Raw genomic sequence first — 23,861 nt, 5'->3', positions numbered from 1 at the left:
GTACGTGATGGTGGAGAGGAAAAAGTCTGGCTATGGGGATAATAGAAATAGTAGGGATGTACTATTTAGGTATATAGGATACAGAGGGACAAAAAGTTACTTGGAGGACAGGGTGCATTGGAACCCTGTATTTTGAATGGTGCCAAAATGCTATTTTGAAATCTCAAAAAAGAATCTAAAAATAAATCAGCATGTTTATGTGAATGTATATTATATATGTGCAGATTTTGATGCTGAAATAAATAACCATGTGAGTTCCACAAAAATGAAAAAGTCATGATTTTGGAAAGATGAATAGTGCACGTATTATTCAGTATCTGGAAATCACCATTTTGTATAGCTCACATGTTTATTTATTTCATCACCAAACTTTACACATGTGTAATATACATCCATATGATCATGTAGAATTCCTTTTGGAATTTTCTAAAACTTGTGATTTTATAAAGTATTTAAAATAAGGTCCTCCAATATACCCCGGCTCCAAAATCCACTGTCAGGAGTACTACTTTGTGTTTATCCTGATGCGGTCAAATCTCTTCACATCGTCTACTACTACCAATCGTCACGCCAGGGAACGATCTGAACCATCAAAACACATCTTCCACTCCGCAGCCAGACTTTTTCCTCCCCACCATCCCGTACCTTTCCTCTTCCTTCCCGATCCACTCCTCCCCCCACGCTGCTGCTCTCATACTCTGACCTACCCAAGCTCCATTCCAGTTCCAATCCAAACCCAATGAGTTTCTAAAATCTTCTCCCGTACTCCACCGCCGCCGTGCCCTAGAGCTGCCGCCGTGCCGAGCTAAGCTTCACCGCCGGCGCCTCACACCCCCCAACTCCTTCGCCTCTCACGCGCTTCGCCGCCATCGCCGTCCTCGTTCTACCCCATCGCGTCGCTGCTGACTCCACCCCCGCCTGCATATTGACATCGGTTTTTGAGGTATGAGCTCTTGTCCATACAGTGACTGCTCAATCCCGAGCTAACCTCCACAAATTCCCGGTGCGCGCACCATCTAGATCCGCCCTGGCCTCCTCGGCGGCCGAGAGGAGCCGCTCCGGGCTCGGGTCAGGTTTCCGGTACCTCACCGGAGCCGCCACCGGGTGGTGGGACCGGTGGATGGTCATGGGAGCCAGCGGCTCCAAGCTCGAGAAGGCTCTCGGCGACCAGTTCCCTGAAGGCGAGCGCTACTTCGGACTCGAGAACTTCGGCAACACCTGCTACTGCAACAGTGTACTCCAGGTCTTCATATCCTATCCCGGGAACTTGTAGCTTATAGATTTGTTGCGCCTTGCATGCTAAGCGGTAATCTGTGCAGTATACATGTGTAAATGTTTCCGTTAGGTGTTAGTTCGATAGCCGCTGAGGCGCCTTTGTTTGCTTGCGGCTGTGTTGAATATGCTCCTTGTTATGTTGGCATAGTAGATGCTCATTAGATTCAGCGCCGTGTGGGTATAATGTGAAATATATATGTTGGTATGGGTGGAATTTTTCGACGATTCAGCTACCCAAACTGTTATGAGTTATGTGACACATGTATGTTTGCTTATGATTGCACCGTGTTCACATAGTATGTCGTTAGCATGTTTAAGAATTTATTACAGCCAGGTATAGTGACAACATCCTACCGTTTGGAATACCGTCACAAGCTTGTCTTTTACGAATACATTGATACCTCCAAAATCTCCCGAATTAAACACTGTATATCTGAAATAGATTTAAGTGCGCCGGTTCAATATCCGAAATTGATGCATTTATCTGAAACACACCTTTTTACGAAGATTGGATGCCTTTCAGCAAGATTGCTTGCAAGTTAGAGGCGTGTCAATATGCCTCTGTTTATCTGCTTCTAATTAAGAGCGCCCACTGGGTTGTATGTCATTTTATTTTGATGGTTTGCCTTGATAACTTGTCTATCTCTAGCCCAAGCTCCTAATAGAGCGTCAACATGTTCTTAACTAAAAGAAGGTAACATGAGAAATCGTTGAGAGATTACTATCCATTCTAAATTCCTGCCAAACCCTTTTTGTGTCTCATGTAAGGTTGTATGCTCATTACAGACACGCCAAGCAGTTGTTCACCAATATGGTCTCTCACCTTGTTTATATAATTCTGCTCCACCATGATTGCACTGAAAGTCTTAACTTTTTTCTAAATCGGATGTATATAGACGTGTTTTAGTGTGTTTGTTCACTCATTTTAGTATGTATGTAGTCCATATTAAAATATCCAAAACATCTTATAATTTGGAACGGAGGGAGTACTTCTCATCACTGGGAGAAGTCCAGGTCCAGTGTAAAATAGTAAGATGCGTTTTGGTGCATATTGTGGATATGCAGGCAGGCTAGACTATATATATTGTTTAGCTATCATTGTCTAGAGAAAATCTAGGAGTAACTTTTTTTTCCTGAGATTGTGTTAATTTTGTTAAATGCAACAATACTTTTCATGCTTGTGAAATAAATCCTTTTTGTGTATTCTCTATTCACTTATACACTATATACCTTTTAGCTGCCAATTTGCACAATGATGTAGCTATGATATAGGAGTGGCGTTTTCTGGCTTGGATGAACTTTCATGATGTGCTATCTTAGCTTTTCATATAGGTTTGTACTGTTCGCAATCTACTAATGCTATCATTCTTATGCCATATGTTGTCCAGTTTAGTTATGTTCTGTCCTTTCTTTGTGACAAATATTTTGCTCATATCCTGTTCTTATCAGATAGTTGTTTGCCGTGCTGTGTAATCAACTGTTCTAACACATATGACAAGTGCATTATTACATGAACCTTACCCATACTTTTGTTTCAGGCACTTTATTTTTGCACTCCATTCAGGGAGCAGCTACTGGAATATTATATGAATAATAAAAATCCTGGAGATGCAGAGGAAAATCTTTTGACTTGTTTGGCGGATCTTTTCATGCAGGTAAAGTGGAGAAAAGGATAATCTTAACCTAGTGATATGTAATTGTGTTTGCGCAATGAGCATGTTGTTACTCTGCAAATTGACTTGTAATTGTATAGTGCTTTGGCCATGTTCTATCGTTATTGATGGAGGTTTGAAAAATGAATCCACACAATATTCTGCCTTCAATGGTGATTGCTGTCAGCAGATCTATATTACTCCCTCCGTCCCACTAGTGTAAAAAACACTCTTATATTATGGGACAGAGGGAGTACCATTTTGGCTTCTCATTCTTAGGGTGATGAACACCTAGTGACCAACATATATATAATGTTTTTGATATGAAGTTGTATATCATTGATGGCAAGGTGTCTTCACCACCTATTCATTATTACTCTCCATCCATGTGTATCATCGTTGCTGCACAGTCTTTTCTGTATGTTTTATGTGATATGAAACTTGTGGCAGGATATTTCCGTTTGTACTGAATTAGTGATAGCTTATAATATTTCCAGAAAATATGACAGCTCATAATATTTCATGCAGGTAAGCCAATCAAAGAAAAAGACAGGCGTTATTGCTCCAAAACGTTTTGTCCAAAGAGTGAAGAAACAAAATGAATTATTTCGCAGCTACATGCACCAGGTAATTTGACACCTATTGTAGCAGCACATGTCAGTGGTCGTGCCATGATATCCTCATGATGATCTTATTGATGCAACTTAAGGCAGCCTTTGTAAATATACAATGCTAAATGTTGCAGTGACTTATCCAAGTGATGGACTGAGGGTAGCGTTTTAAACAATATTCTGTGATATTTCACACGGCAAACTCAGCCATGTTATATGTAGTAGTGTTTTTCTTCTCAGGCATGTGCTTTTATCTGCTATTTTGCTTTAGTTTAACCATGCTACCTTTGTAAAACAGTCTCTTAGGAATAACCTTCCAAGTAGTTATTGGTACAATCGATAAAGCATTACTTGTACTTACTTATCTTGAGTAACATATTTGTTCATGATATTTCTGTAGGATGCTCATGAGTTCTTAAATTTTCTGTTGAATGAGCTTGTTGATATTCTGGAGAAAGAGTCCAGTGCTGCGAAGGACTCCCCCCAATCATCATCTCCTGAAAAAGTTCCAAATGGGGCAGTTCAACCTTTGGCCAATGGAGTTAAAAAAGAACCACCTGTTACCTTGGTCCATAAGAATTTCCAGGTGACTGAACTTAACGGAAATGACTTGGACATAATGTTACCTAGTTTCCTTTCTTCAAGATCCTGTTTGTCGTTATCTTTATATATTTATTATTTATTTTTACAACCTACACAGGGCATACTGACCAATGAAACCAAATGCTTAAGATGTGAGACAGTAACTGCAAGGGACGAAACTTTTTTTGATCTGAGTGTTGACATTGAGCAGAATAGTTCCATTACAAGCTGCCTGAAAAATTTCAGCTCCACTGAGACTTTAAATGCTGAGGACAAATTCTTCTGTGACAAATGTTGCAGGTTATTACTATGCCATATTTGCCTTCTAGTACTGTTTTTCTTGTTCTCATCATATAGTATGGTTTGCTTTGACCTATTATTGGTTTGTGTTTCTACTAGCCATCTCCATTTCATGCCTTGAGTACCCATTTTTCTGGTATATGTGGGCAAGATCATAAAGCCCCAAGTAATCTCCTTTTCTTGTATATGCGGGCAAACATCATAAAGCCCTTAACGATCTCTTTTCTTCATCCTTGTGTCAGAACACATTTTGGCTGAAATGGAAAGAAATAATTTTTCTAGCTACCATGGGAGGAAACGTCAATTTAACTTAATTTGCCTTGTTCCAGTTTGCAAGAAGCACAGAAGAGAATGAAGATCAAGAAGGCTCCCCATATATTGGTGATCCACCTAAAACGCTTTAAGTACATTGAGCAGCTTGGGCGGTATAAGAAGCTTTCGTATCGGGTTGTCTTCCCCATGGAGCTGAAGATCAGCAGTACGTCTGATGACGTGGATACTGAATACTCTCTCTTTGCTGTGGTGGTCCATGTTGGAAGCGGCCCCAACCATGGCCATTATGTAAGCCTCGTAAAAAGCCACAACCACTGGTTGTTCTTCGATGATGAAAACGTGGAGATGGTTGAAGAGTCGACCCTGCAAACATTCTTCGGTTCTTCGCACGAATACTCGGGCAACACAGATCATGGATACATCTTGTTTTACGAGGGCCTTGGTGGGAAGTGTTTAGGTTGATTTTTCCTGTTGTGTTTCTTTTCTTTTTCTTTGGAGCATGCAAGTTTACTGTTGTATGTACACAGCTATTTCATCACCTCCATGGAAAATTGTTAATCTCGGAGATTGTGAGTATGAACCTGAGGAAAGCCGGATTTTTTGTGGTTCTAGTGTACAGCGGAAAATGGAACCTTGCTCCAGTGATGATGAAATAAGGCGCAAGTCATAAAGTACACTCGACTATACTTTCCACCGAGATCCTTACCAACGAATGTAACAATGCATTGGGTTCTGTATGTTGATTCTAATTTGAAATTTTTATGCACTAGATTTAGCCATCTATTGTGCTAGCAGTGCCCTCGAGGCTTGGAATCATATGTCCAGTTAGAATTATAATATGGTGTATGCTTGACTTTATGATGGTTGAATTGATTTAGGGAGTTTGGCTATTGAGGCTATTGAGGCTACTTTTGAATTCATGTATTCCATGTGTTTCTCCAGTTATGTGGATGCAAAAACTGTTCATAGGAAATGTACGTCCCTGCTCTCATGGGACAATTTGCTACTTGTGCCAATTGCAATCAATGGGCATCTCAAGTTCGTTCATAAATAACACCTTATATTATGGGACAGAGGAAATACATTTCAATCTGTATGAAAGCTACGCCGCTTTCTGCTCTATTTATGGGGGTGGCTAGGGCTTAAACTTGCAGTGGTCCTGGCACCAAAGGTAGCAATACTTAGTGGGGCATCTCGTGATCTTAGCCCGCGCACATATGCTGCGTGCATTCTCCACCGTATATATTCATTGCCCATCGCACGTCCTTATGGTGCCCTGTTCGTTTCACATTATCAAAATTGCCGTCGCGCGTACCCTAAGAAACACAGCACATCAATCCACATAACACAGTTAATGATAGCAGCAGCAGGTAAGGCCAATATATACATTCTGATTGCACAAAACCGTCCAGGAGTAACCAAAGATTGCCAATTACACAGGGGAGTTTGCAGCTATAGACATATAACACACCCCCTACAAAAAATATAAGCATCCCCCACTAGGAAACCCTCAATTGTCTGATGATCAATAATACACATCCTTTTTCGACCAACTCTAGCAAAGCTATATATAACGCATATATCCTTGCAGGTTCTAGAGGATTAAATTTACATGGCTATTATCGCTTCCACGAAGACGCCTGCCTTGCACGCTCCTCCGACTACACATCACAGATCTGTGAATCTCCACTCTGTCCGGAAAACTCTAACCGATGAAATTTGGCTGCACGGAGTTCTCCACGTCCCTGCCTGTTGTCCTGAAATTCAGCATTCTTCATGTATCAGATCGTATATGAGTAACAGTCATGCATGTCGGTATCAATGTTGCAAACAACAATGTAACGATGCTACATTTTCGTAAGAACAGCTAGTTAGCATTCATTCACAAAAAAAGAAGATGGGGAGAAAAAGCTAAGTTAGCATTCATTCACATGTTTGGGGGCCAAACAACTGAAGATAGTAACTCGTTGCTAAATGCAGAATCGATGTTTGGGGGCGATGTGTAGTATGAGTCCCAGATAAGGTTTCAGTTCAAATTCCACACACACAATAAACTGAAAAAAACATGTGCAAAACCGAGCTAAAATAAATAGGTTGTTCCTCCTATTTCAACTGATCTAGGAATTGAAACTGTATCAGATTGTATGGCACTCTAGCAGCTAGACTCGTTATCTTAAAAAAACATTTGGTTCATACGAAATTTGACACACTCATGGGTAGTGTCTCCAGATAAATACGCGTGATTTTAGCCCTTATGCTGCTTCACATACAAAACACTATTTTTAGAGGCTTTTTTTTTGCGGAGAGACACTTTGCTGGCATAAAGTACCACTAACGTAATCTCTCATACTATCCTGCAAAACTTACAAAATTGCAATGCAAAGGCAACATCAATGCAGTTTACCGAGAAGAATGAGCTAATGTGTGTGACTTACAATGACTGTGATAGCTGATGCCAGTTCATTATCCGGTGTGACTGAGGATGCCTATCCAAATAACTCCTACTAGAAACATCAGCTTCATCAGCTCCATAAGTTTCGGAATGGCCTGATGCTGCAGGAGGTGACCAAACTGGGACCACGCCACCATCTCTCCCGGTCCAGCTACTTGACGCTTCAGAAACAGATGGCGCAAAAATATTTCTCATACGGTGCTGAGGTTGCTGAAAGTTATTGTGATGGTGAATGCCATTAGTTCCAGCTGCATTGCCCGTGCTTCGAATCATTTCCTCCCTCTCAGTCCGTGGCTCAAAATGCATGCGGAACGGCACCTCTGCCCTACTATCCACGCTATTCCCCAAATCAGCAGAAATTTCTGTTTCAACCCTGTTGAGTGAAGTTGTCATGGTAGGCACCATCTGATCCTGGCGTCTCTGTGCAGTTGTGAGCACATTGGGTGCTACCCGGGCTGGTTCCCAGTGGACTTCCATCTGCAAATCTTGAGGAAATTCGATGGGTGGCACCTCTGAGGAGTCGCCCAGGCCTTCCTCCATTCCAGTGTCCATTGCGGCCCTGGATGCTGCCTCAAGTTGCCACATTTCTGACAGGGCTTCTTGCAGCCTGACTTGCGCTGTATCTAGCTCAACTATGGGGAGAGGATAGTTGGAGCCTAACTCGACTCCTGCAGCTTGCAGCACAGACGCAGGCGCATCCCATGGGTGGTGTATCCATTCTGTTGGCAGCCTTGCAAGTTCAGGAAGCCACCGTCGGACATATTCCCCATGTGGATCAAACTTGTAGCCTTCGAGCTGACATAATTCATAAAGATTCACATGAGAAAGCATCAGTACTCAGTACTATTCGTCATCACCAAGTTGTCTAATTTTTTTCTAAAGAAATTAGTAGTTGCACGTACCTGAGGGTTGTCAATGTGGTCGAGCTCCCGGCTATCAGGGAGAGAGCCAGAGATGTACTGCCAACCAAGCGCATCACTTTCAAGATCAGCATCCAGTAAAGTGTCCCAAAAATACTTCATCCCCCATCGCCATGGTAGTTGAAGGACCTTGACGAAAAAACTTGAAACCACCACACGTATCCGATCATGCAGCCACCCAGTCGCCCACAACTCCCTCATGCCAGCATCAACAAGAGGGTAGCCAGTCCGTCCCTGGCGCCAAAACTTGAAGGTGCTTTCGTCGACCACCCAAGGGAAGAACCTGAGGTGTGCAAGGAGGGGCTTCTCATGGCTGCATGGATGGTTGAAGCAAAGATATCGCGAGTACTCCCGGAGGCCGACCGATCGGAGGAATAGAGTGCAGCTCTCCTCCGCTGCATGGTTGCCCTCATTGCTCCACACGAGTTGCTTCATTCGAACAAGGTGGAAAACCTTGCGCACACTCAGCTCACCAAAATGCAGGTAAGGTGAAAGGAGGGAGGTGTTTGCGCTGTCCGCCTTCTTGCGGTTCACCGAGTAGTCGATCAAAGGGCCGTTCAGGAAGGCACTGAGCGCCTTATCTGCGTTCTGCCAGCCTGGTGACCATGCCCGTGCCAGAAGCGCATTGCTTCCCCTCTCTGACTCATCCTCGAAGATCAGATCGTCTGATGGGCACATCGATAGGTCACCTGTTGAATATATTTTTTGCAAGTGAATCAACTGAAGAATACATTCCAATATCAACTTGTGGTGCAGTGCTTGTTAGAATAAAAATATGAGATATGCTTTAAACACAGAAGGTTGAACATTTTTATTCTGTAGAATAAGTCTATCACTTTGTCTACTTATTATGGTTATAAAAATATAGTATCATGGTTATAACTGAGCAGGCACCTGAATTGATTCTCTTAGGGGGCAGCAGTGGCGCGGGGGGATCATACGGCATGCTGAGGCACCTGTTCCAGAACGGCATGAACATGTTGAACGGTTGGCCTTTATCATCGTTGACCTCCCATGGATCATACAGCAGGTCGGCATTGAAAGACTGCACGACGATGCCCTCTGCCGTCAGCATCTCCTTGAGCCGGTGGTCCCTGACCAGCGAGATCGGGTCTGAAAAGATGGCCAAGACACAGTGATTAACTGATTGTTGAGTTAGATAATGGATGAGGAGTCTCAGCACAAGCAATTAATTGAGACTGTAGTAGAAAGTGCAAGTGCCTAAATGGAGAATATAGCTAGATACGGTTACTGCCTCGTTGAATTGGTAGGTTGGTGTACCCTCAAAAGGAAAAAGATTGATTTGGTTGGTTGGTGGCATCAAGAACTGTTGGCAATTAAGGACGGAGTTGCTGGAAATGTTCATAGTTTATACCTAGTTAATATGGAAAGTGTAAGCTCAAGATTGCTAAATTTGGACTCGCTACTCCAATTGACTTGCCATGAGTTGTACCATACGGAAAGCATAATAAATTGGGATGTGATATGACATGATAACATAGTACTACTGTAGTGAGTAGTATAGTAGATCTGGTTCAACCTGAGCAAATCAGATGCAAGCCCCAAAATAAGTAAGAATAACAAATAAAAGATGCTGCTTCGTTTCATCTAGCCAAGGTAAAGAAGTTCAAGTGAAATAGCGTTAATAAACCACAGATTTGGATCATCGACATCTACAAAGAGAAGGAGATCTCGGCCGACAAGAGCAGTATTTCTTGTGTTGTTTAGAGAACACGCGCACGAGCAAACACAAGCGAGGCGTATTTTCAACCGAAAAGGAAGCAAACCGTAGAGATGGTTGAAGAAGAGGTGCGTGGCGCCGGTGTCGCGGACGAGCTGGAGCAGCGCGGCGACGGAGTCGGGCGACCTCCGGGTGACGAGCTTGGCGGCGCCGAGGCGGTGGAGCGAGGCCTCCAGGTGCTTGAGGCTCTGGCTGAGCCACCACCGCGACACGCGGCCGGGGAAGTAGGGGCCGTCCTCCTCCGGCGACCACACGTACGCCGGCACCACCTCCCCGGCGGTGCGCGCCGCCGCCGCCAGCGCCGGGTTGTCCTCCACCCTGAGGTCCCTCCGGAACCAGACCACGCACTTCATCCCGGCGTCCCCGCCGCACATAGAGGAGGACGAGACCGACATGGCCGGCCAACCCACAACCCTATCCCCTCCTGTCCAAGAACCGCCTCCTCTCCTATCCAAGAAAGAAACCCCGCCTCCCGCTCCTCGGATCAAGAACACGTCGGAGAAACCATGGAGCCGATCAAGAACCAGGCAGCTCGGCCTCTCGAGAATCCCGGGAACAGTGGAGCCGGGCTGCGCTGGATTGGATTGGGTCAGGCGATTTTTCTTTTTCTGCTCTGGCGTCCTCGCCTCGGAGTGAGCGCAGGCGCACGAGGAGTGGTTTGTTTTTCCTCCTCTTTTCTGCGTAACTTTCTGGAGTGATTGGTTTTTTTGTTTGGTGCCTGGCGCTGTTGCGGCGGGTCTCGGCCGTGCGCTTCTGGTCCAATAGAGGGGGAGGTTGAGGATATCGGGATTGCTTGGCTGGATTTGATCTAACCTTTCCACTCCCCCATTTATCTTGGCGACCTGACCATTCTCCTCTCACCCCCGATAATATTCCTCCTAGTATTTGTACCCATCTTGTTTCCTCGCGAAAGATCAACCGAGCATGAACGATTCCAGATGACATCCGGCCCGACGGCATCCACCAGACGCGCCCAACACTAATCTTTTCATTTTAATATGTATCAAAGTATAAGATTTTTTTACACTATAACAGTGTAAAAAATATCTTATATTTTGATACGGAGGGAGTAGATAGTACCATGGTATACTTGGTGACCCTAAGATTTTGGAAGTTTTTGTTCTTAGCTGAAATTGATTTGAATTTCTTTTTTAGGGCAATACCTTTTTTTTTGGTGAAATCGATTTGAAATTTCATTCGTTAACAAGACTGACCAGAGAGATAGAGAATTACCCACGCAAACACAAAATATGTTTTCCCAAATTAAACGACCATGGTATATCATTGTCTTTTGTTGTTTCTCTCAAATCTTGCAGTAAAAAAGCTATGTTTCTTACAGGCCGCTAAATACCCCCTCCCCCCCTCCACCCACCCACCAAACAAAATATACAACTCATTCTTTGTCGTTTCTTCCAACCGCTCTTCACAATGGTAGTCGATGATATCAATATATGACGACCCATGTTTGCTTCCTCGAGCCTAGACTTTTGTCAATGGCATGGGAGCTTCCATCATTTTGCCCTCCAGGCACCTATACGTGTTTTTTTTAGAAAAGGAGGATGACCCCCGGCCTCTGCATCTGGAGGCACCTATACGTGTGTCTAGCAACCTTGAATTGGTGCACCAAGATGCCACCATGCTACATTTTTCTCTGCCTTGCACCGACACCTTATCTAATACATGTGGCTTTGTGTGAGTGATATGAGAGAAAGAAGGAAAATATACTATTTGCATCAAGGCATCCCACCTGTGAAGACAGCGAAGTTTAAAAAGTTGTAGAAGTAGCCAAAACATTTTCCTCCACCCATTATCGTATTGGATGCACTTATGTCCCGTTATGTTTGGTGACACCGAGGATATCAACAAATCTTAATCTTAATTATTGGCTACCCAAAAATAGAGCAAGCCCAACCATCAATGAAAGAGAGAAAAATTGTTGGTAACCACTTTTATAATGAGAATTTGCTAGTTTTCTTTTTGAGTTGGGAGAATTTCCTAGCTTAGGTAGATGCTTAGTACAAGATTACCAACTGATGTCTATTTCTCATAGTCAACTTCCGATGCAATTATGAAAGGGACATTTATATCAATAAAGTAAGTTCTCGTCACAAAAATGTGACAAAGTAATCGATATATTGATTATTATACATAAATAAAACATCATGTAAACATAAAAGAGAGGTAACGTCTAAAATCTCGGAGCATCTTGTAAAAGTTCAAGCAAGACACTCACAACCTGTTGGATAACCTTTGGGCAGGGGAATGGAAATTTAATATGTTATTCTTTTTTTTCCTAGCAAGGGAAGTACATAGAGCCATAAATTGTACTACTCTCTCCGTTCCTAAATATAAGTCTCTGGAGTGATTCTACTATAGACCACATACGAAGCAAAATGAGTGAATCTATACTTAAAATGCATCTATATACATCCGTATGTGGTTTATAGTGAAATCTCTACAAAGACTTATATTTAGGAACGGAGGGAGTAGATCTGTTGCCCTCCGGCGCTTCTCACAAGATAGTTCCTTGTTGTGTGTGGCATACAAGTATACAACAAGCTACAATATTCGTATATATGGTATATTGATGTCGGTTCAAAATTTCTTTGACATAGGAATTGGGTTCTTTTAGAGGCGTGCTAATTAGTCCATTTATTTCCGTGAGGCCGAATAATCCATGCCAAATACAACATTTGCCTACCGTTGCTAAATGCCGCGTTTTTGCATTACAACATAGAAGAAAAATAAGATGTGAAATATGCACAAATGAGAGACGGCAACGATATAGCAAAGTTGGCCTCCCACGGCCAGGCTACAAACGGGAATTTGCAGGGGCACGCATCTGCCCAGCTCTGTCAGAGCGCATGATTGTTTCGTGATCTACAAAGTTGGTAGAATTTGGCGCGAAGGCACACTAGGTTTTAAGTGTTAGTTTTTGAAACTTGCAGTTTTTTCGTTAGCTCTGTATTAAGTTTCCGCACTTAAAATTTATATGGTTTTTAAAAAAGCTCGTCAAAACGTATTCAATAGTGGAAATACCACACCTTCCAACAGTGAACGAAAACTTTGCACACATGATAGCATGATGAATCATTGGGTGCTTCTCCTTTGGAGCCAGAAAAGGAGTAATCTGGATCAAGCGACACCGCACTGAGCCAAGGGGCGGAAAGGCCGCGGAGCTTTTCACATGGGTGCATGCCGTGCATGGGCCATCCTGTAACGAGAGACGAATATATTCTTGTGTGGCGTGGATGATAGGAGAGCCACACGATCGGTCGCAGCACGCCACGCGGCGGCCCCCCTCGCACCCGGCGGGCCCAAACAGAACTCGCCCTCCGATCAAACGGCCCCTCCGCGCGAGCGCCCGCCGTCCGCGCGCACGGTGGCGCGTGTTTAATTTGCCGGGGCGCTCTGAAGGGGACCGTTGGTGTTGCTTGCTGGTGGTGTGGGCGTGGATACCACTTGCGCTCGGGGGGCGCCGCGCCGTCGCCGTCGGCTCCCCGTGGGCTCCGGCATGGGGTGTGGGCGCGCAAAGTCTCTCGTGGGCGCGGGCGAGCGCCACGGCTTCGGCCGCGTCCCGCGCGCGCAATTTGCCGGACGTGGACCTGGTGCTCATCTACAGCTACCCCTCATGACGTGCCCCTGCTGTGGGATTCTTGGGATGATGGTCATCGGCAGGTTTCGAGAGACAAGTTATCAGCTCTCACAGTTGGGATGCGTGGCCTGATAGGGAAGTAGCCCGAGCCCAACTGTGAGGAAAAAAGTGGCCCGGTGGTGGGTGGGCGTGCAAGTTTGTTGTGCGGGCCTGCTGGTGATTCGCTTGGAGCCCAAGCCCAGGCAGGGCCTGGATGGACGGACGGGCGAAGTGGACTTTTCTTTTTCTTGGCTTCTTTTAATCTGGTCCTCTCGTAAATTTGGCAAAGAACCTCATGCCATGCCATGTAATGGAGCATATAAATATGTTTACTCAAAAGAGACCCAGACCAATACCGATTGAGTTCTGCTGACAACAACTGCCAACCTTACTGATGAACGAGAATCCTAGCAACTATGCCGGTTTCTCACCTAAAGTATTTCTGTGAATAGAGCCTTCGTAGTATTTTCCAAAGCCTCTTTTAAACAATGCCTAGTGGGACTCTCCTTTGAACAAAGTTAATTTAGGCATATTCAGCACATTTTCTACTTTACCCCCAAAGCATCGGCAGTCAGCATGTACCCCCATGCAAACAATCAGGTGGTGGTTCGGAGCAAAAGCCGTGCATAAAACCTATGAATTGCGGGGAGCAAAAGCCGTGCATAAAACCTATGAATTGCGTAAAAACTCACTCGAGCTTTCCCTTGAAAAAGGGTCAAAATCATTTTGAACCGCAGTGGAAACGCTCCTTAACTTTAAATTTGAAGAAACGAGAATTTTTTTCACACATAGTACTATTACCAGTGGGTAACGGACTGAAGCACAAGCAATCAATTGTGCACCTCTTCTCGCAAATAAAAAAAAAATCAATTGTGCACCTCATTATTCTCTCGGTCTAGTTTCCCAGTCGTCGCCTGCGTCTGCCGCTGAATTAAATTTCCCACAGCGCCGAACAAAACATGGTCCACAGAACTGAAGCGTCAACACCGTGCATCCGTCACGCGGATGGCCGCCTCCGGTCCATAGACCCTGTTCCCCGAGAAGCCAAACGCCTGTTTTGTCTCGTCTCGGCCCCTAGACAGGCAAGTCAAACCGGCGAGCCCCGCTCCCTCCGCCGAAGTCTTTAATTTCCGCGCCCGTGTCCTACCTCCACCGAACAGCAGCACATGACGAATCGGCCCCACTCCTCCAGGCCCACAGGTCGGCGTATGGAGCTGAATTTTCTCGCTTGGACCCGTCATTTACGACCGTTTCTGCTCCCCTGTCGCCCCCCTCACGCAAGCCCCTCTGCGCGCACCTGGTCTTCAGACGGAAGCATCGCCACCGTTCATTCCGCCTGGATAGTGTGGCTCGATTAATCCGGTGCATGAGCCGGGTCTATGTCAGTGTGGGCCCGCCGTCTGTACCCTGCTGAGTGTTGACCCCCGGAAAGGCCCCTCCCATAGACTTCTTCGTCCACACGCGCAAACCTGACGAAAGGAAAAATACCCAAAACCGGAGGCCCCCCCGACCCTGAGCGAGAGCAGCTCAGCTCCTTCGCCTCCATCGCTCAAGGCCTCGAGCTCTCCTCCATCTCCCCTGCGAATCTCCGAGCTCGTCCACCGCTGGATCGATCGGTGAGTCGACCCGCTTCGCCGGAGAAAACCACGATTTTTTCCTTTTCTTCTTCTTTTCTGTGGCCGTTCTTTAATTCTGCTTCCGGCCACGCCACCGGATCTGACTGAGGTGATCGAATTCCCTCGCCATCTTTTTGCTTGCCGTCAGGGTGCAGAGTTCCATGAAAGAGGCGCGGTTTTGGGAGGCCGTTGTAACCGAAGCCGAGCCCCGTGGTGTCCCGAGACGGGTCTCGCTGGCGGCGGGGGCTTCCTATTCTTCTTCTCCCTCCGGCTGCTCTATCTTGTTTTAGTTCACGGGTTGGAACTGGTTGGGAGTTTACGAGATATGGCCAGGTTTTGCTGCTTCGGCGCTGGTTGCTCCGAGGTAAGTTTTGTTTCCTTCCATGTCCCAGTATTTTCTTTGCTAATTGCATGTTTTTTTCTGCATAAATAGAATAGGATTTTTCCTGTGAGGCTGTCTGTACAGAATATCACGTGATAATTCGGGAAATTAAGTACTCCTACGATGATATCTAGAGCATGTGGCTCCTAGTGAGCAAAGCTGTACTTTCTTCACGAATTACACTGCCTTTGATATGGCACAGATTTCACTGCCGGTGACATATGCTTTGTGGTAATCTTTTAATTGACTAAAGTTGACTTATTGGACACAAAAGCCCATCAGCCCTCATCTTTTTTTTTTGAAACTAGCCCTCATCTTCTTATGACATGATTTTCGTTAGTTGTTGACTGGACTATACCTGCTCTGTGTTTCCTTTCAAAAAGAAAAAAGAAGAACTACACCTCACCTACTCTAAGATGCTTTTTATAGTATTCCTAGAAGTAAATTTATTGATACTTGAAACTTTTTAACTAAAAATTGTTAGAAGCTCGTCGAATGCATTGGTTGGAAGCTATATTGGTTAATTTACTCTTGCTGACTGTTCTGTTTCAATATAGTTGACAGGGCATGCATCAACCACCTCTGGTAAAGGGAAAGGCTGTCAGGGCCAAGTCAAGGTTAGCTACGGGTTTAGCCTTGTAAGAGGAAAGACAAACCATCCGATGGAGGATTTTCATGTCGCAGAACTTGCTGAAGTGAAAGGAAACGAGCTTGGTCTTTTTGCTATTTATGATGGTCATTTAGGCGATACTGTTCCTGCATACCTACAGAAAAATTTGTTTCCTAATATTTTGAACGAGGCGAGTTTTCGACATCTGTTTCAATACGAATGGCCCATTCACTAGTACTTTTTGTGATCTTAGTTTAATTGGGTCATTTCAGGAAGAGTTTTGGACACATCCGGACAGAGCAATCACAAAGGCTTATGAAAAGACGGACAAGGCTATTCTGTCACATACTCCAGATTTGGGACAAGGTGGCTCCACTGCCGTAACTGCCATCCTTATAAATGGCAGTAAGTTGTGGGTAGCTAATGTTGGGGATTCGCGGGCTGTTCTTCTGAAAGGAGGTGAGGCCATACAGATGTCAATTGACCACGACCCGAATGCAGAGCGTGGAGCTATTGAAAACAAGGGTGGTTTTGTTTCAAATATGCCAGGTGGGTCTTCTATTTTAATATTTTTGATTGAAATCATTGTTACAGGCTTGCATCCAGTTGTTCATCTGATATTTGATTCACTAATCTTGTTCTGGAATATCAGGATACTGCAAACGCAGAATATTAGTTCAAATGTTTTGTACTAGTGAAAAGTTTTTAGTGATGTCAAAATGAAAAACGTATCCGCTACTGAATACTGCTTAGATTAGTGATATGCTTGCTATATTCTTGCCATTCTTTATTGTTAAATTATATGAATTTTTTGACCTGCCATGTAATGTACTCCCTCCGCCCCACAATATAAGATCGTTTTTCAAGCTAACATAGCTTGAAAAACGATCTTCTATTGTGGGACGGAGGGAGTAGTTAGCTAATCTTAAATTATCCAGAAAATGTTGGAAGTGCTTTACTTTTTAAAATTTATACACAACTGTAACAAGTGGATACTAAGCCCCGTGGTCAATATTGGATCACATAAAACGATGTATAAGTGTTCAGTATTGTGATTCTAATACAACCAATATTATTACACGTATGCAGCAATTATTTTCCGTCTACTTTAAGGTTTTCAATGAATTTGATAATATTATTATAGCACTACTCTGTATTAGCTAACCTTAAAGTGTCTGAACAAATAAGAAGTACTAGTGTTACAACTCAAAAGGCAGAAAGCTTTGTAAATCCATCCTTGTCAATTCAATTTTTTTTTGAAACTCTTGTCAATTCATTCTTGAGAAAGTGGCAATAGTCACCATCCCTAGTCTTATGCATTATTTTTCACGTAAGTTCCACAAGGGCACAAGGCCCTAGCACGAAAAGCCAACAAAATATCTGCTCTGACATATATTAGAGTATCAGTATGTTCATCATTGTTGCCTTTTTCCACCACCATAGCATGCTTCTGATAAAAATCAATAATTGCCGTGAGGATGGACGCTAGTGATGACTATAAATACAAATATGCAAGTTTAGCCTCAACGTCTTCTTATGAAAAGAATGACAGTTGCGGGCAGGAGGCATTAAATGCCAGAACAGTATTACCTTTAGTTGTTTAGTAGGATGTGACTGATATTATCTTGTATTTGCGATTAGTAGCTAGTAGGTACAAAAATTGAAAGGGCAGGAGTAATTTTGATGCATCTGACCCGTGGCTACAAAAATTCTTATGTTAATGGTATCATGCATTGTGATGTCGACATTGATTCACATCGGGATGGCTTGGAGAGGACTAAGGTATTGAAAGGGGAGACATACATAGTGGGGATAATTGAAAGGGGATACAGACATAGTATATTGGGAATGAGTGAACTATAGGGATGATGGAGATTTCTTTGTTGCTTGAACCTTGTCAAGTACAAGCCCTCCTTTTGTAAGGATGTAATCAACCTTAAGGCTCCTAACATGACTCAGAACTTCTGACTATCTGGATAAGGATTTTTTAGCCCATGCTAAACGTTAACAAGTCCTGAACAAAGACACTGATTAAATACTCGCTTACTCCATTTCGCCTATCTTTTCTGCTAGTCCTGAACAAAGCTACCGACAAAATATACTCGTTTGCTTCCTCACGCTCTATCCTTTCTGCCTTACTGGCAATCTGCTGTCCGAGTTGCAGAAGAGCTCGCTACACTACTAAGAAGAGCATAAATGCGTGTTGAAAAGGAACATGGAATGAAAAGGTGACGATGCAGAATGATAACATGGTTTCTGCTGAAAGGTTGTGAATGAGTAAACGGTAGCCACGGAAATGTAGAACATGATCGTGTGAAGAAAATGGGATCTTAATGCCATCGGTACACCATGTAGCAGTTGCTGATTGATACCACCAATTTTGTTCAAACATTGCACTGATTAAGTAATAAACGAGTGTAGTTCACATCAAGGGCAGAAGTTTTTTAGTTGAGCCAGCCTCAGCAATGTGGCAGCAGAGTAGAATACAAACGACAAAAATTGCCAGGACGTACACTGGTGCAGCTTGCGTGGCATCCACTCTTGTTTCTAGTTAACTCCATGATTTTATATATAATAGCCTGTTAACTCTATGCATTAGTGTCTTTTTCTATAATTGCCTAGATATGTTTTTGTGTTTGTGCCTGAAATATGATGCTGTAATTTACAGGAGATGTTCCCAGAGTCTGTGGTCAGTTGGCCGTGTCCAGAGCGTTTGGGGACAGGAATCTAAAATCACTTTTGAAATCAGAGCCTGATGTGAAAGTTGAAGATATCGATCACACTGCTGAGCTAGTTGTCCTTGCGAGCGATGGAGTTTGGAAGGTGTGGTTTGTTACAGATATAGTGGATTGCTGGGATAAAACCTAGTACTCCCTCCAATCCAAATCAATTGTCGCAGCTTTAGTACAAAGTTTTGTACTAAAGCTGCGACAATTGATTTGGATCAGAGGGAGTAGCACATTGGTTGATATATGCTTATACTTGTTTGTGTCAACCAGGTAATGAACAATCAGGAAGCCGTTGATGTGGTGAAAAGGTACAAGGACCCACAAACAGCTGCCAAGCAATTAGTCGCCGAAGCAGTGAAAAGAGACAGTAAAGATGATATATCATGCGTGGTCGTTCGGTTCAAGATGTAAATTTGTTGCAGGCAACTCGTGAAGAATTGTCACCGAGAGGAGAGCACAAGGAATTATAACAGCAAAACATAGCCTGCTTGACAAGGATAGTGGTAATGCAAAAGAATAATTCTCTGGAATGCTGGCTGTAAAGGATGTGTTAGCTTGATTGTAAGTTCATATATAAATATGCTAGAATTCTTTGTTTGGTGATTCCAGGGTACATGCGAGTGGGTCCAAATAGCCTTCTTCTGTAAATAATGGTTTTCAGATATTCAAAGTTCAGGGTGCTCCGTTGTGAGAGCTTTTTGGGTGGGTTGTCTTCATCTTCCAACTTGGAGTTTACCCAAAATTGGGTAAAATTAATTTTAAAATGGGCGATTTTCATGTTTAAAATCAAGGGCAACTCATTGCTTTTCTACAAAATCACAAACAGTGATTGCGATTTCGGGTATGATAAAATGTGAATAACTCCCAGTTTTTATAAGCATGTATGGGCCTGTTTGGGACTGCTCCACTCCCTAAAATTCATATCTGCTCTAGAAATTACAAACCAAACAGGGTAGCTCCACAATATGCCACTCCAAGAAAACTAAAATCTAGGGTACAACTCACTATTTTTTATGAAGCTCTTGAGGGAGTGCTCCGTTGGAGTTAAGTGGATACCCTTCTGTTTTTTCCCACGACATTCATTCAAATAGACTCTTTCCACTAAATTTCTCATTCTTGAAGCTGGAGCTACCTGGAAGTCAAATATGATAAACTGCTCTTTGTGGAGCTGCAACTCCTATATGCAACTGCTCCAAAGTGGATTTGATGAAGTGAAGCTGATTTTGATAGAGTGGAGCCGTCCCAGACATGCATTATTTGATAAAATGTGGACCTGAAAATTTTAGGCAAAACTATATACATAGACACGCTAGAAGAAACCGTGCACACTGTTTTATGCCCTCTTCGTTTCCTACACTGAAAATTTGCGGCAAAACAATGCACACTGTCTTTTCGTACAACATTTCACAGTCGCAGGTTCATAGTTGCCAGACAAGTGCATTCATAAAGCTTCTCAGGAATTCGAAAATTTCCATGTACACTTTTGATTTTTGGGAGCACCGGGCTGCCCAAAATGCGCGTCATCGTCCTCCTCTATCCGAAGAGATTCATAGGGCACCGAGAAAGGGAAGCCATGGTCGACTTGTTGGGCTACACACACAAAAAAAAGGTCGATCAAATTGCTACCATGAAGAGCAGATTATGCCTGAATTGTTCGACGAAATGTAAATCCATCCGCAGCTTATGATCTGGATAGTGCTTCTCATCTTCCATCGAGATGCTATCATCCATACTTTTATGTATCCAGTAAGCTCGTGACATAGAAATGTAGGTGACATTCTGAAAAAAGTGTATCCATCCGCACCATAAGCAGCGGTTGCATTTACAACAACTCTTGTTCGTTAGCAGGTCCTATCGTACACACGTGGACTCCACATAGGCTCCGGGCGGTGAAGTGCTAATGTGCACCTGGAGAGATGGGAACTAGCCTTGTCGGGTTTTCTTCCAGCCCGGTGCTTAGCACATCTTCAACGACCCACAAATTTTCTTCTGACCAGTCTGCGGATACAGATGCAGAAGGCTACCCAATGCTATTCTGTATATATCCGTCAGTAAGGGCAATTTTAAATTCAAATTTCGTCTGATTCACGCAACACGCAAGATCACATGGCCGATCACAATAAAAAAGACGCAAGTATGTTTAGTTTTTACAAGTCCGAATCCAAAAAACATCAGCCCGACAGTCCCTGGAATTTTCTGCCCTATTGAATCGGCAATCCCAGCCTGTTCCACGATCAAGGTGTCGTCGCCGCCGCTGTAAACAGCCTCCACCTCCGCCTCTGCCGCGTCCTCATTGTCCGCCGCCGCCAACTGATCTTTCTGCCGCTGCAACATCTGGTAACAGAAGGATTGCACGATCATTCTTGCGTCGGCATCCAAAGAGTTAACATTCTAGGTTAACATCTTGGCGTCCTCCGCATTGGCGGCGAGCTTCACCTTCTTTTCCTCGAGCCCGGCCTTCTTCTCTTTGATCATGGTCCTCCTCTCTTCGAGCTTGAGCTTCTTGTCCGTCACCTCCATCAACAATTTGAACATCTCCGTCTTTTTCTCCTCCTGGAGGTCCGAGCGCTTCACGCATGCCTCCTCCTTCTTCGACAAGATGTCCTCGAACCTCTCCGTTAGCTTGGCTACCGCACCTTCTCGCTTCGCCCTCTCCTCCTCCCACTTCTTCTCATATAAAAAAAAATCTTCTAACCTTCTTCGGCGATTCTTGAGTTGGGTCGGTAGGGTCACTGGTTTCTTCCTCGTTGGATTGGGCGGTGGTCTTGGCTATGAAAATGTTCCACTTTGGTTGCGCATTCAACTTCAACCAAAAATGCATGATGGTGAAGTTTTTCTTCTCCAACTTCTTGTACACCAAACAAGCATGAGAAGACTACAAAATAATGCATATCTGGCTAGTGATCAACAAAACTATGCATATCCCGCAAGTGAGCAACAAAACAAGCATGTCCAGCTAGTGATCAACAAAACTACGCATATCCGACAAGTGAACAACAAAATAATGCTTGTCCGGCTAGTGATCAACAAAACTATGCATATCCGGCAAGTGAGAAACAAAAGAATTCATGTCCGGCTAGTGATAAACAAAACTAAGCATATCTGGCTAGTGAGCAACAAAAACAATGCATGTCCGGCTAGTGATCAACAAAACTAAGCATATTCAGCTAGTGAGCAATAAAACAATGCATGTCCGGCTAGTGATCAACAAAACAATGCATGTTCGGCTAGTGATCAACTTACTTGCTCAGTGATTAGTGCACCGCTAGGCCACCATGCGATGAGATACCTCAAGTGCCTGCAATACTTGGATACAGCCTCTTAGATGATGTACCATCGATGGTTGAGGGACTTTGATTCATGGTTGCATATGACCGCGTCGGAGTAGGGGGCGAAATGCTTGTGTTTGTGGAACCAAGTGTGACTGTTGTTCCAAAATGTTGTGCCCTTTTGCTCCATGCCAGGGATCGGATCAAGGCTAGTGGCCAATAATGCATCGCACAACAGCTCGTCCTCCCACATGATGAAACTTTCTCCTATATCCTTCTTCTTCGGATTGCCGGCTGTATCATCCGGATCATCGCCCTCGCCGTCCTCCCCCTCCTCTTCCTCCCCCTATGGCTGCTATTGTCTAGCGGCCCAATGTTGTTGCTGTGTGCCCACGCTGGTCTGGGTGTAGGACTGCTGCATGCCCGTCTGGGTGTAGGACTGCGTGTCCTGTCCTGGACCCTATACCAGATCCAAAACCTGTTGACAGTGATGAGGAAATGGAAGATGAACCTCCAATCTTTGCTGAAGAGGAGGCTGGTCCTATGTAACGACCCGAGGCCGACGCTCTAGAAGCCTTCCAGTTATTTCGTTATCGCCGTGTGATTTATTTTTCTTGTTGCATTTCATCATGGCATCATGTGCATTGCATCCGCATGTTTTCATAAAACTCGTAGCCGTTCGCAGTTGCCGCTTCTTCCTCGTCTCCGTTGACCTTTTGTCAGCCCCCCTTGTCTTCATCGACCTCTCTCAGACCCCCTAGCATGCACGTCCGGAACTTTCCGAACCCGAATCGGGCTGTCGTTACCGATGGGTGCGGATCATCCCCAAACATCCCTAAAATATCTTCAGTTCTTTGTTGGACTCTCCTAGCCTAATTTTCTCGACCATCCAATTTAAATAGGAGGGCCAAAATGGCACCTAACCTAATCCACCCGCTATATAATCACGGCAACCCTAAAATCTCGGACGGCTGTCCCATCCAATCCTCCTCCCCACCGCCAGTCCTCTTCCACCTCGGGATCCCTCCCGATCCATCTCCACCCAACTAGATCGCTGCAACCATCCACCTGCCCAAATCCCCTCGCAGCCGCAGCCTCCTCCCCTCGATCCACCAAATCCCGCAATCGAGGCCCCGAGGTCCTCCCACTCGATCCCTCCCCGAGCACCTCGTGCCTGGCTGCCGCTGCTCCCATGCGCTTCCAGGAGCCCCTCTGCCTCTGCCCGAGCTCAGCTCCCCATCACCCTTGACCCCGCTTCGTCGTCCGGCCGACACCGGTGACCGGAACCTCACCGGAGATGAGTGCCCCGATAGCCCCAGTCCGTTTCCCCTCCTGCTTCTCTATCTCTCTTTCTCAGGATCTCCCTCTCCCTCTCCCTGTTTTCGCTCACAGGATACCACCATGGCCACTGCATCAAGCTCAGTCGCCGTTGTTTCGTGCCGTGAATGGATGGATCCATGCTACCCGCGCCCGGATCTGCCACTGCCGCGTCATTCCGGCACCCCGCCACATCTCCACCACCCTTGCCTCCTCGCGCTTGCGCTACCATGCCTCATCATCGCAGCCGAAAGTCCCATCTCCAGCGTCGCTGACACGTCCATTTTGCATCATGTTGACCTACCGTTATTTATAATGTTTTAATGCATAATAATGCTTTTTGGAGTAATTTGCAAGGTACACACAAAGAGAGAGAACTCTGGCAGCTGGAAAATTGAACCTGAAAAAGTTACGTCAGGCTACCTATTTTGCACAACTCCAAATGAGCTGAAACTTCACGAGGAATTTTTATGGAATAAATAAGAAATACTGGAGCAA

General features: G+C 44.6%; 3 protein-coding genes across 4 annotated transcripts; 2 read left to right on the top strand and 1 right to left on the bottom strand.

Annotated features, from left to right (window-relative positions):
- The first annotated feature begins 584 nt into the window (after positions 1-584).
- Positions 585-5,474, top strand: LOC119355331 (ubiquitin carboxyl-terminal hydrolase 4-like). The gene is made up of 7 exons (XM_037622118.1): positions 585-943; positions 1,021-1,243; positions 2,814-2,930; positions 3,456-3,554; positions 3,939-4,124; positions 4,239-4,420; positions 4,750-5,474. Exons 2-7 carry the CDS (start codon positions 1,121-1,123, stop codon positions 5,153-5,155), a joined length of 1,113 nt encoding a protein of 370 aa, XP_037478015.1. The 5' UTR covers positions 585-943; positions 1,021-1,120; the 3' UTR covers positions 5,156-5,474.
- Positions 5,475-6,048: 574 nt separating this feature from the next.
- On the bottom strand, positions 6,049-10,569 carry LOC119355330 (cryptochrome-1-like). The gene is made up of 5 exons (XM_037622117.1): positions 9,853-10,569; positions 8,960-9,178; positions 8,048-8,754; positions 7,129-7,940; positions 6,049-6,450 (listed from the first exon to the last, which is right to left on the bottom strand). The coding sequence occupies exons 1-5, from the start codon at positions 10,199-10,201 to the stop codon at positions 6,399-6,401; spliced, it is 2,139 nt and encodes a 712-aa protein (XP_037478014.1). The 5' UTR covers positions 10,202-10,569; the 3' UTR covers positions 6,049-6,398.
- Positions 10,570-14,905: 4,336 nt separating this feature from the next.
- On the top strand, positions 14,906-19,480 carry LOC119355329 (probable protein phosphatase 2C 41). 2 transcript variants are annotated; one of them, XM_037622116.1, is made up of 6 exons: positions 14,906-15,056; positions 15,212-15,420; positions 15,996-16,238; positions 16,321-16,597; positions 18,717-18,871; positions 19,048-19,480. In XM_037622116.1, exons 2-6 carry the CDS (start codon positions 15,382-15,384, stop codon positions 19,186-19,188), a joined length of 855 nt encoding a protein of 284 aa, XP_037478013.1. In that variant the 5' UTR covers positions 14,906-15,056; positions 15,212-15,381; the 3' UTR covers positions 19,189-19,480. The 2 variants fall into 2 exon arrangements, with proteins under 2 accessions (XP_037478013.1, XP_037478012.1); XM_037622115.1 differs by having other exon boundaries at positions 15,205-15,420.
- The last annotated feature ends 4,381 nt before the right edge of the window (positions 19,481-23,861 follow it).

The sequence above is a fragment of the Triticum dicoccoides genome, chromosome 2A (assembly GCF_002162155.2).
Source record: "Triticum dicoccoides isolate Atlit2015 ecotype Zavitan chromosome 2A, WEW_v2.0, whole genome shotgun sequence".
NCBI lineage: Eukaryota > Viridiplantae > Streptophyta > Magnoliopsida > Poales > Poaceae > Triticum > Triticum dicoccoides.
Note: the sequence above shows the minus strand (reverse complement) of the source record. Positions and strands in the feature narration are given on the sequence as shown.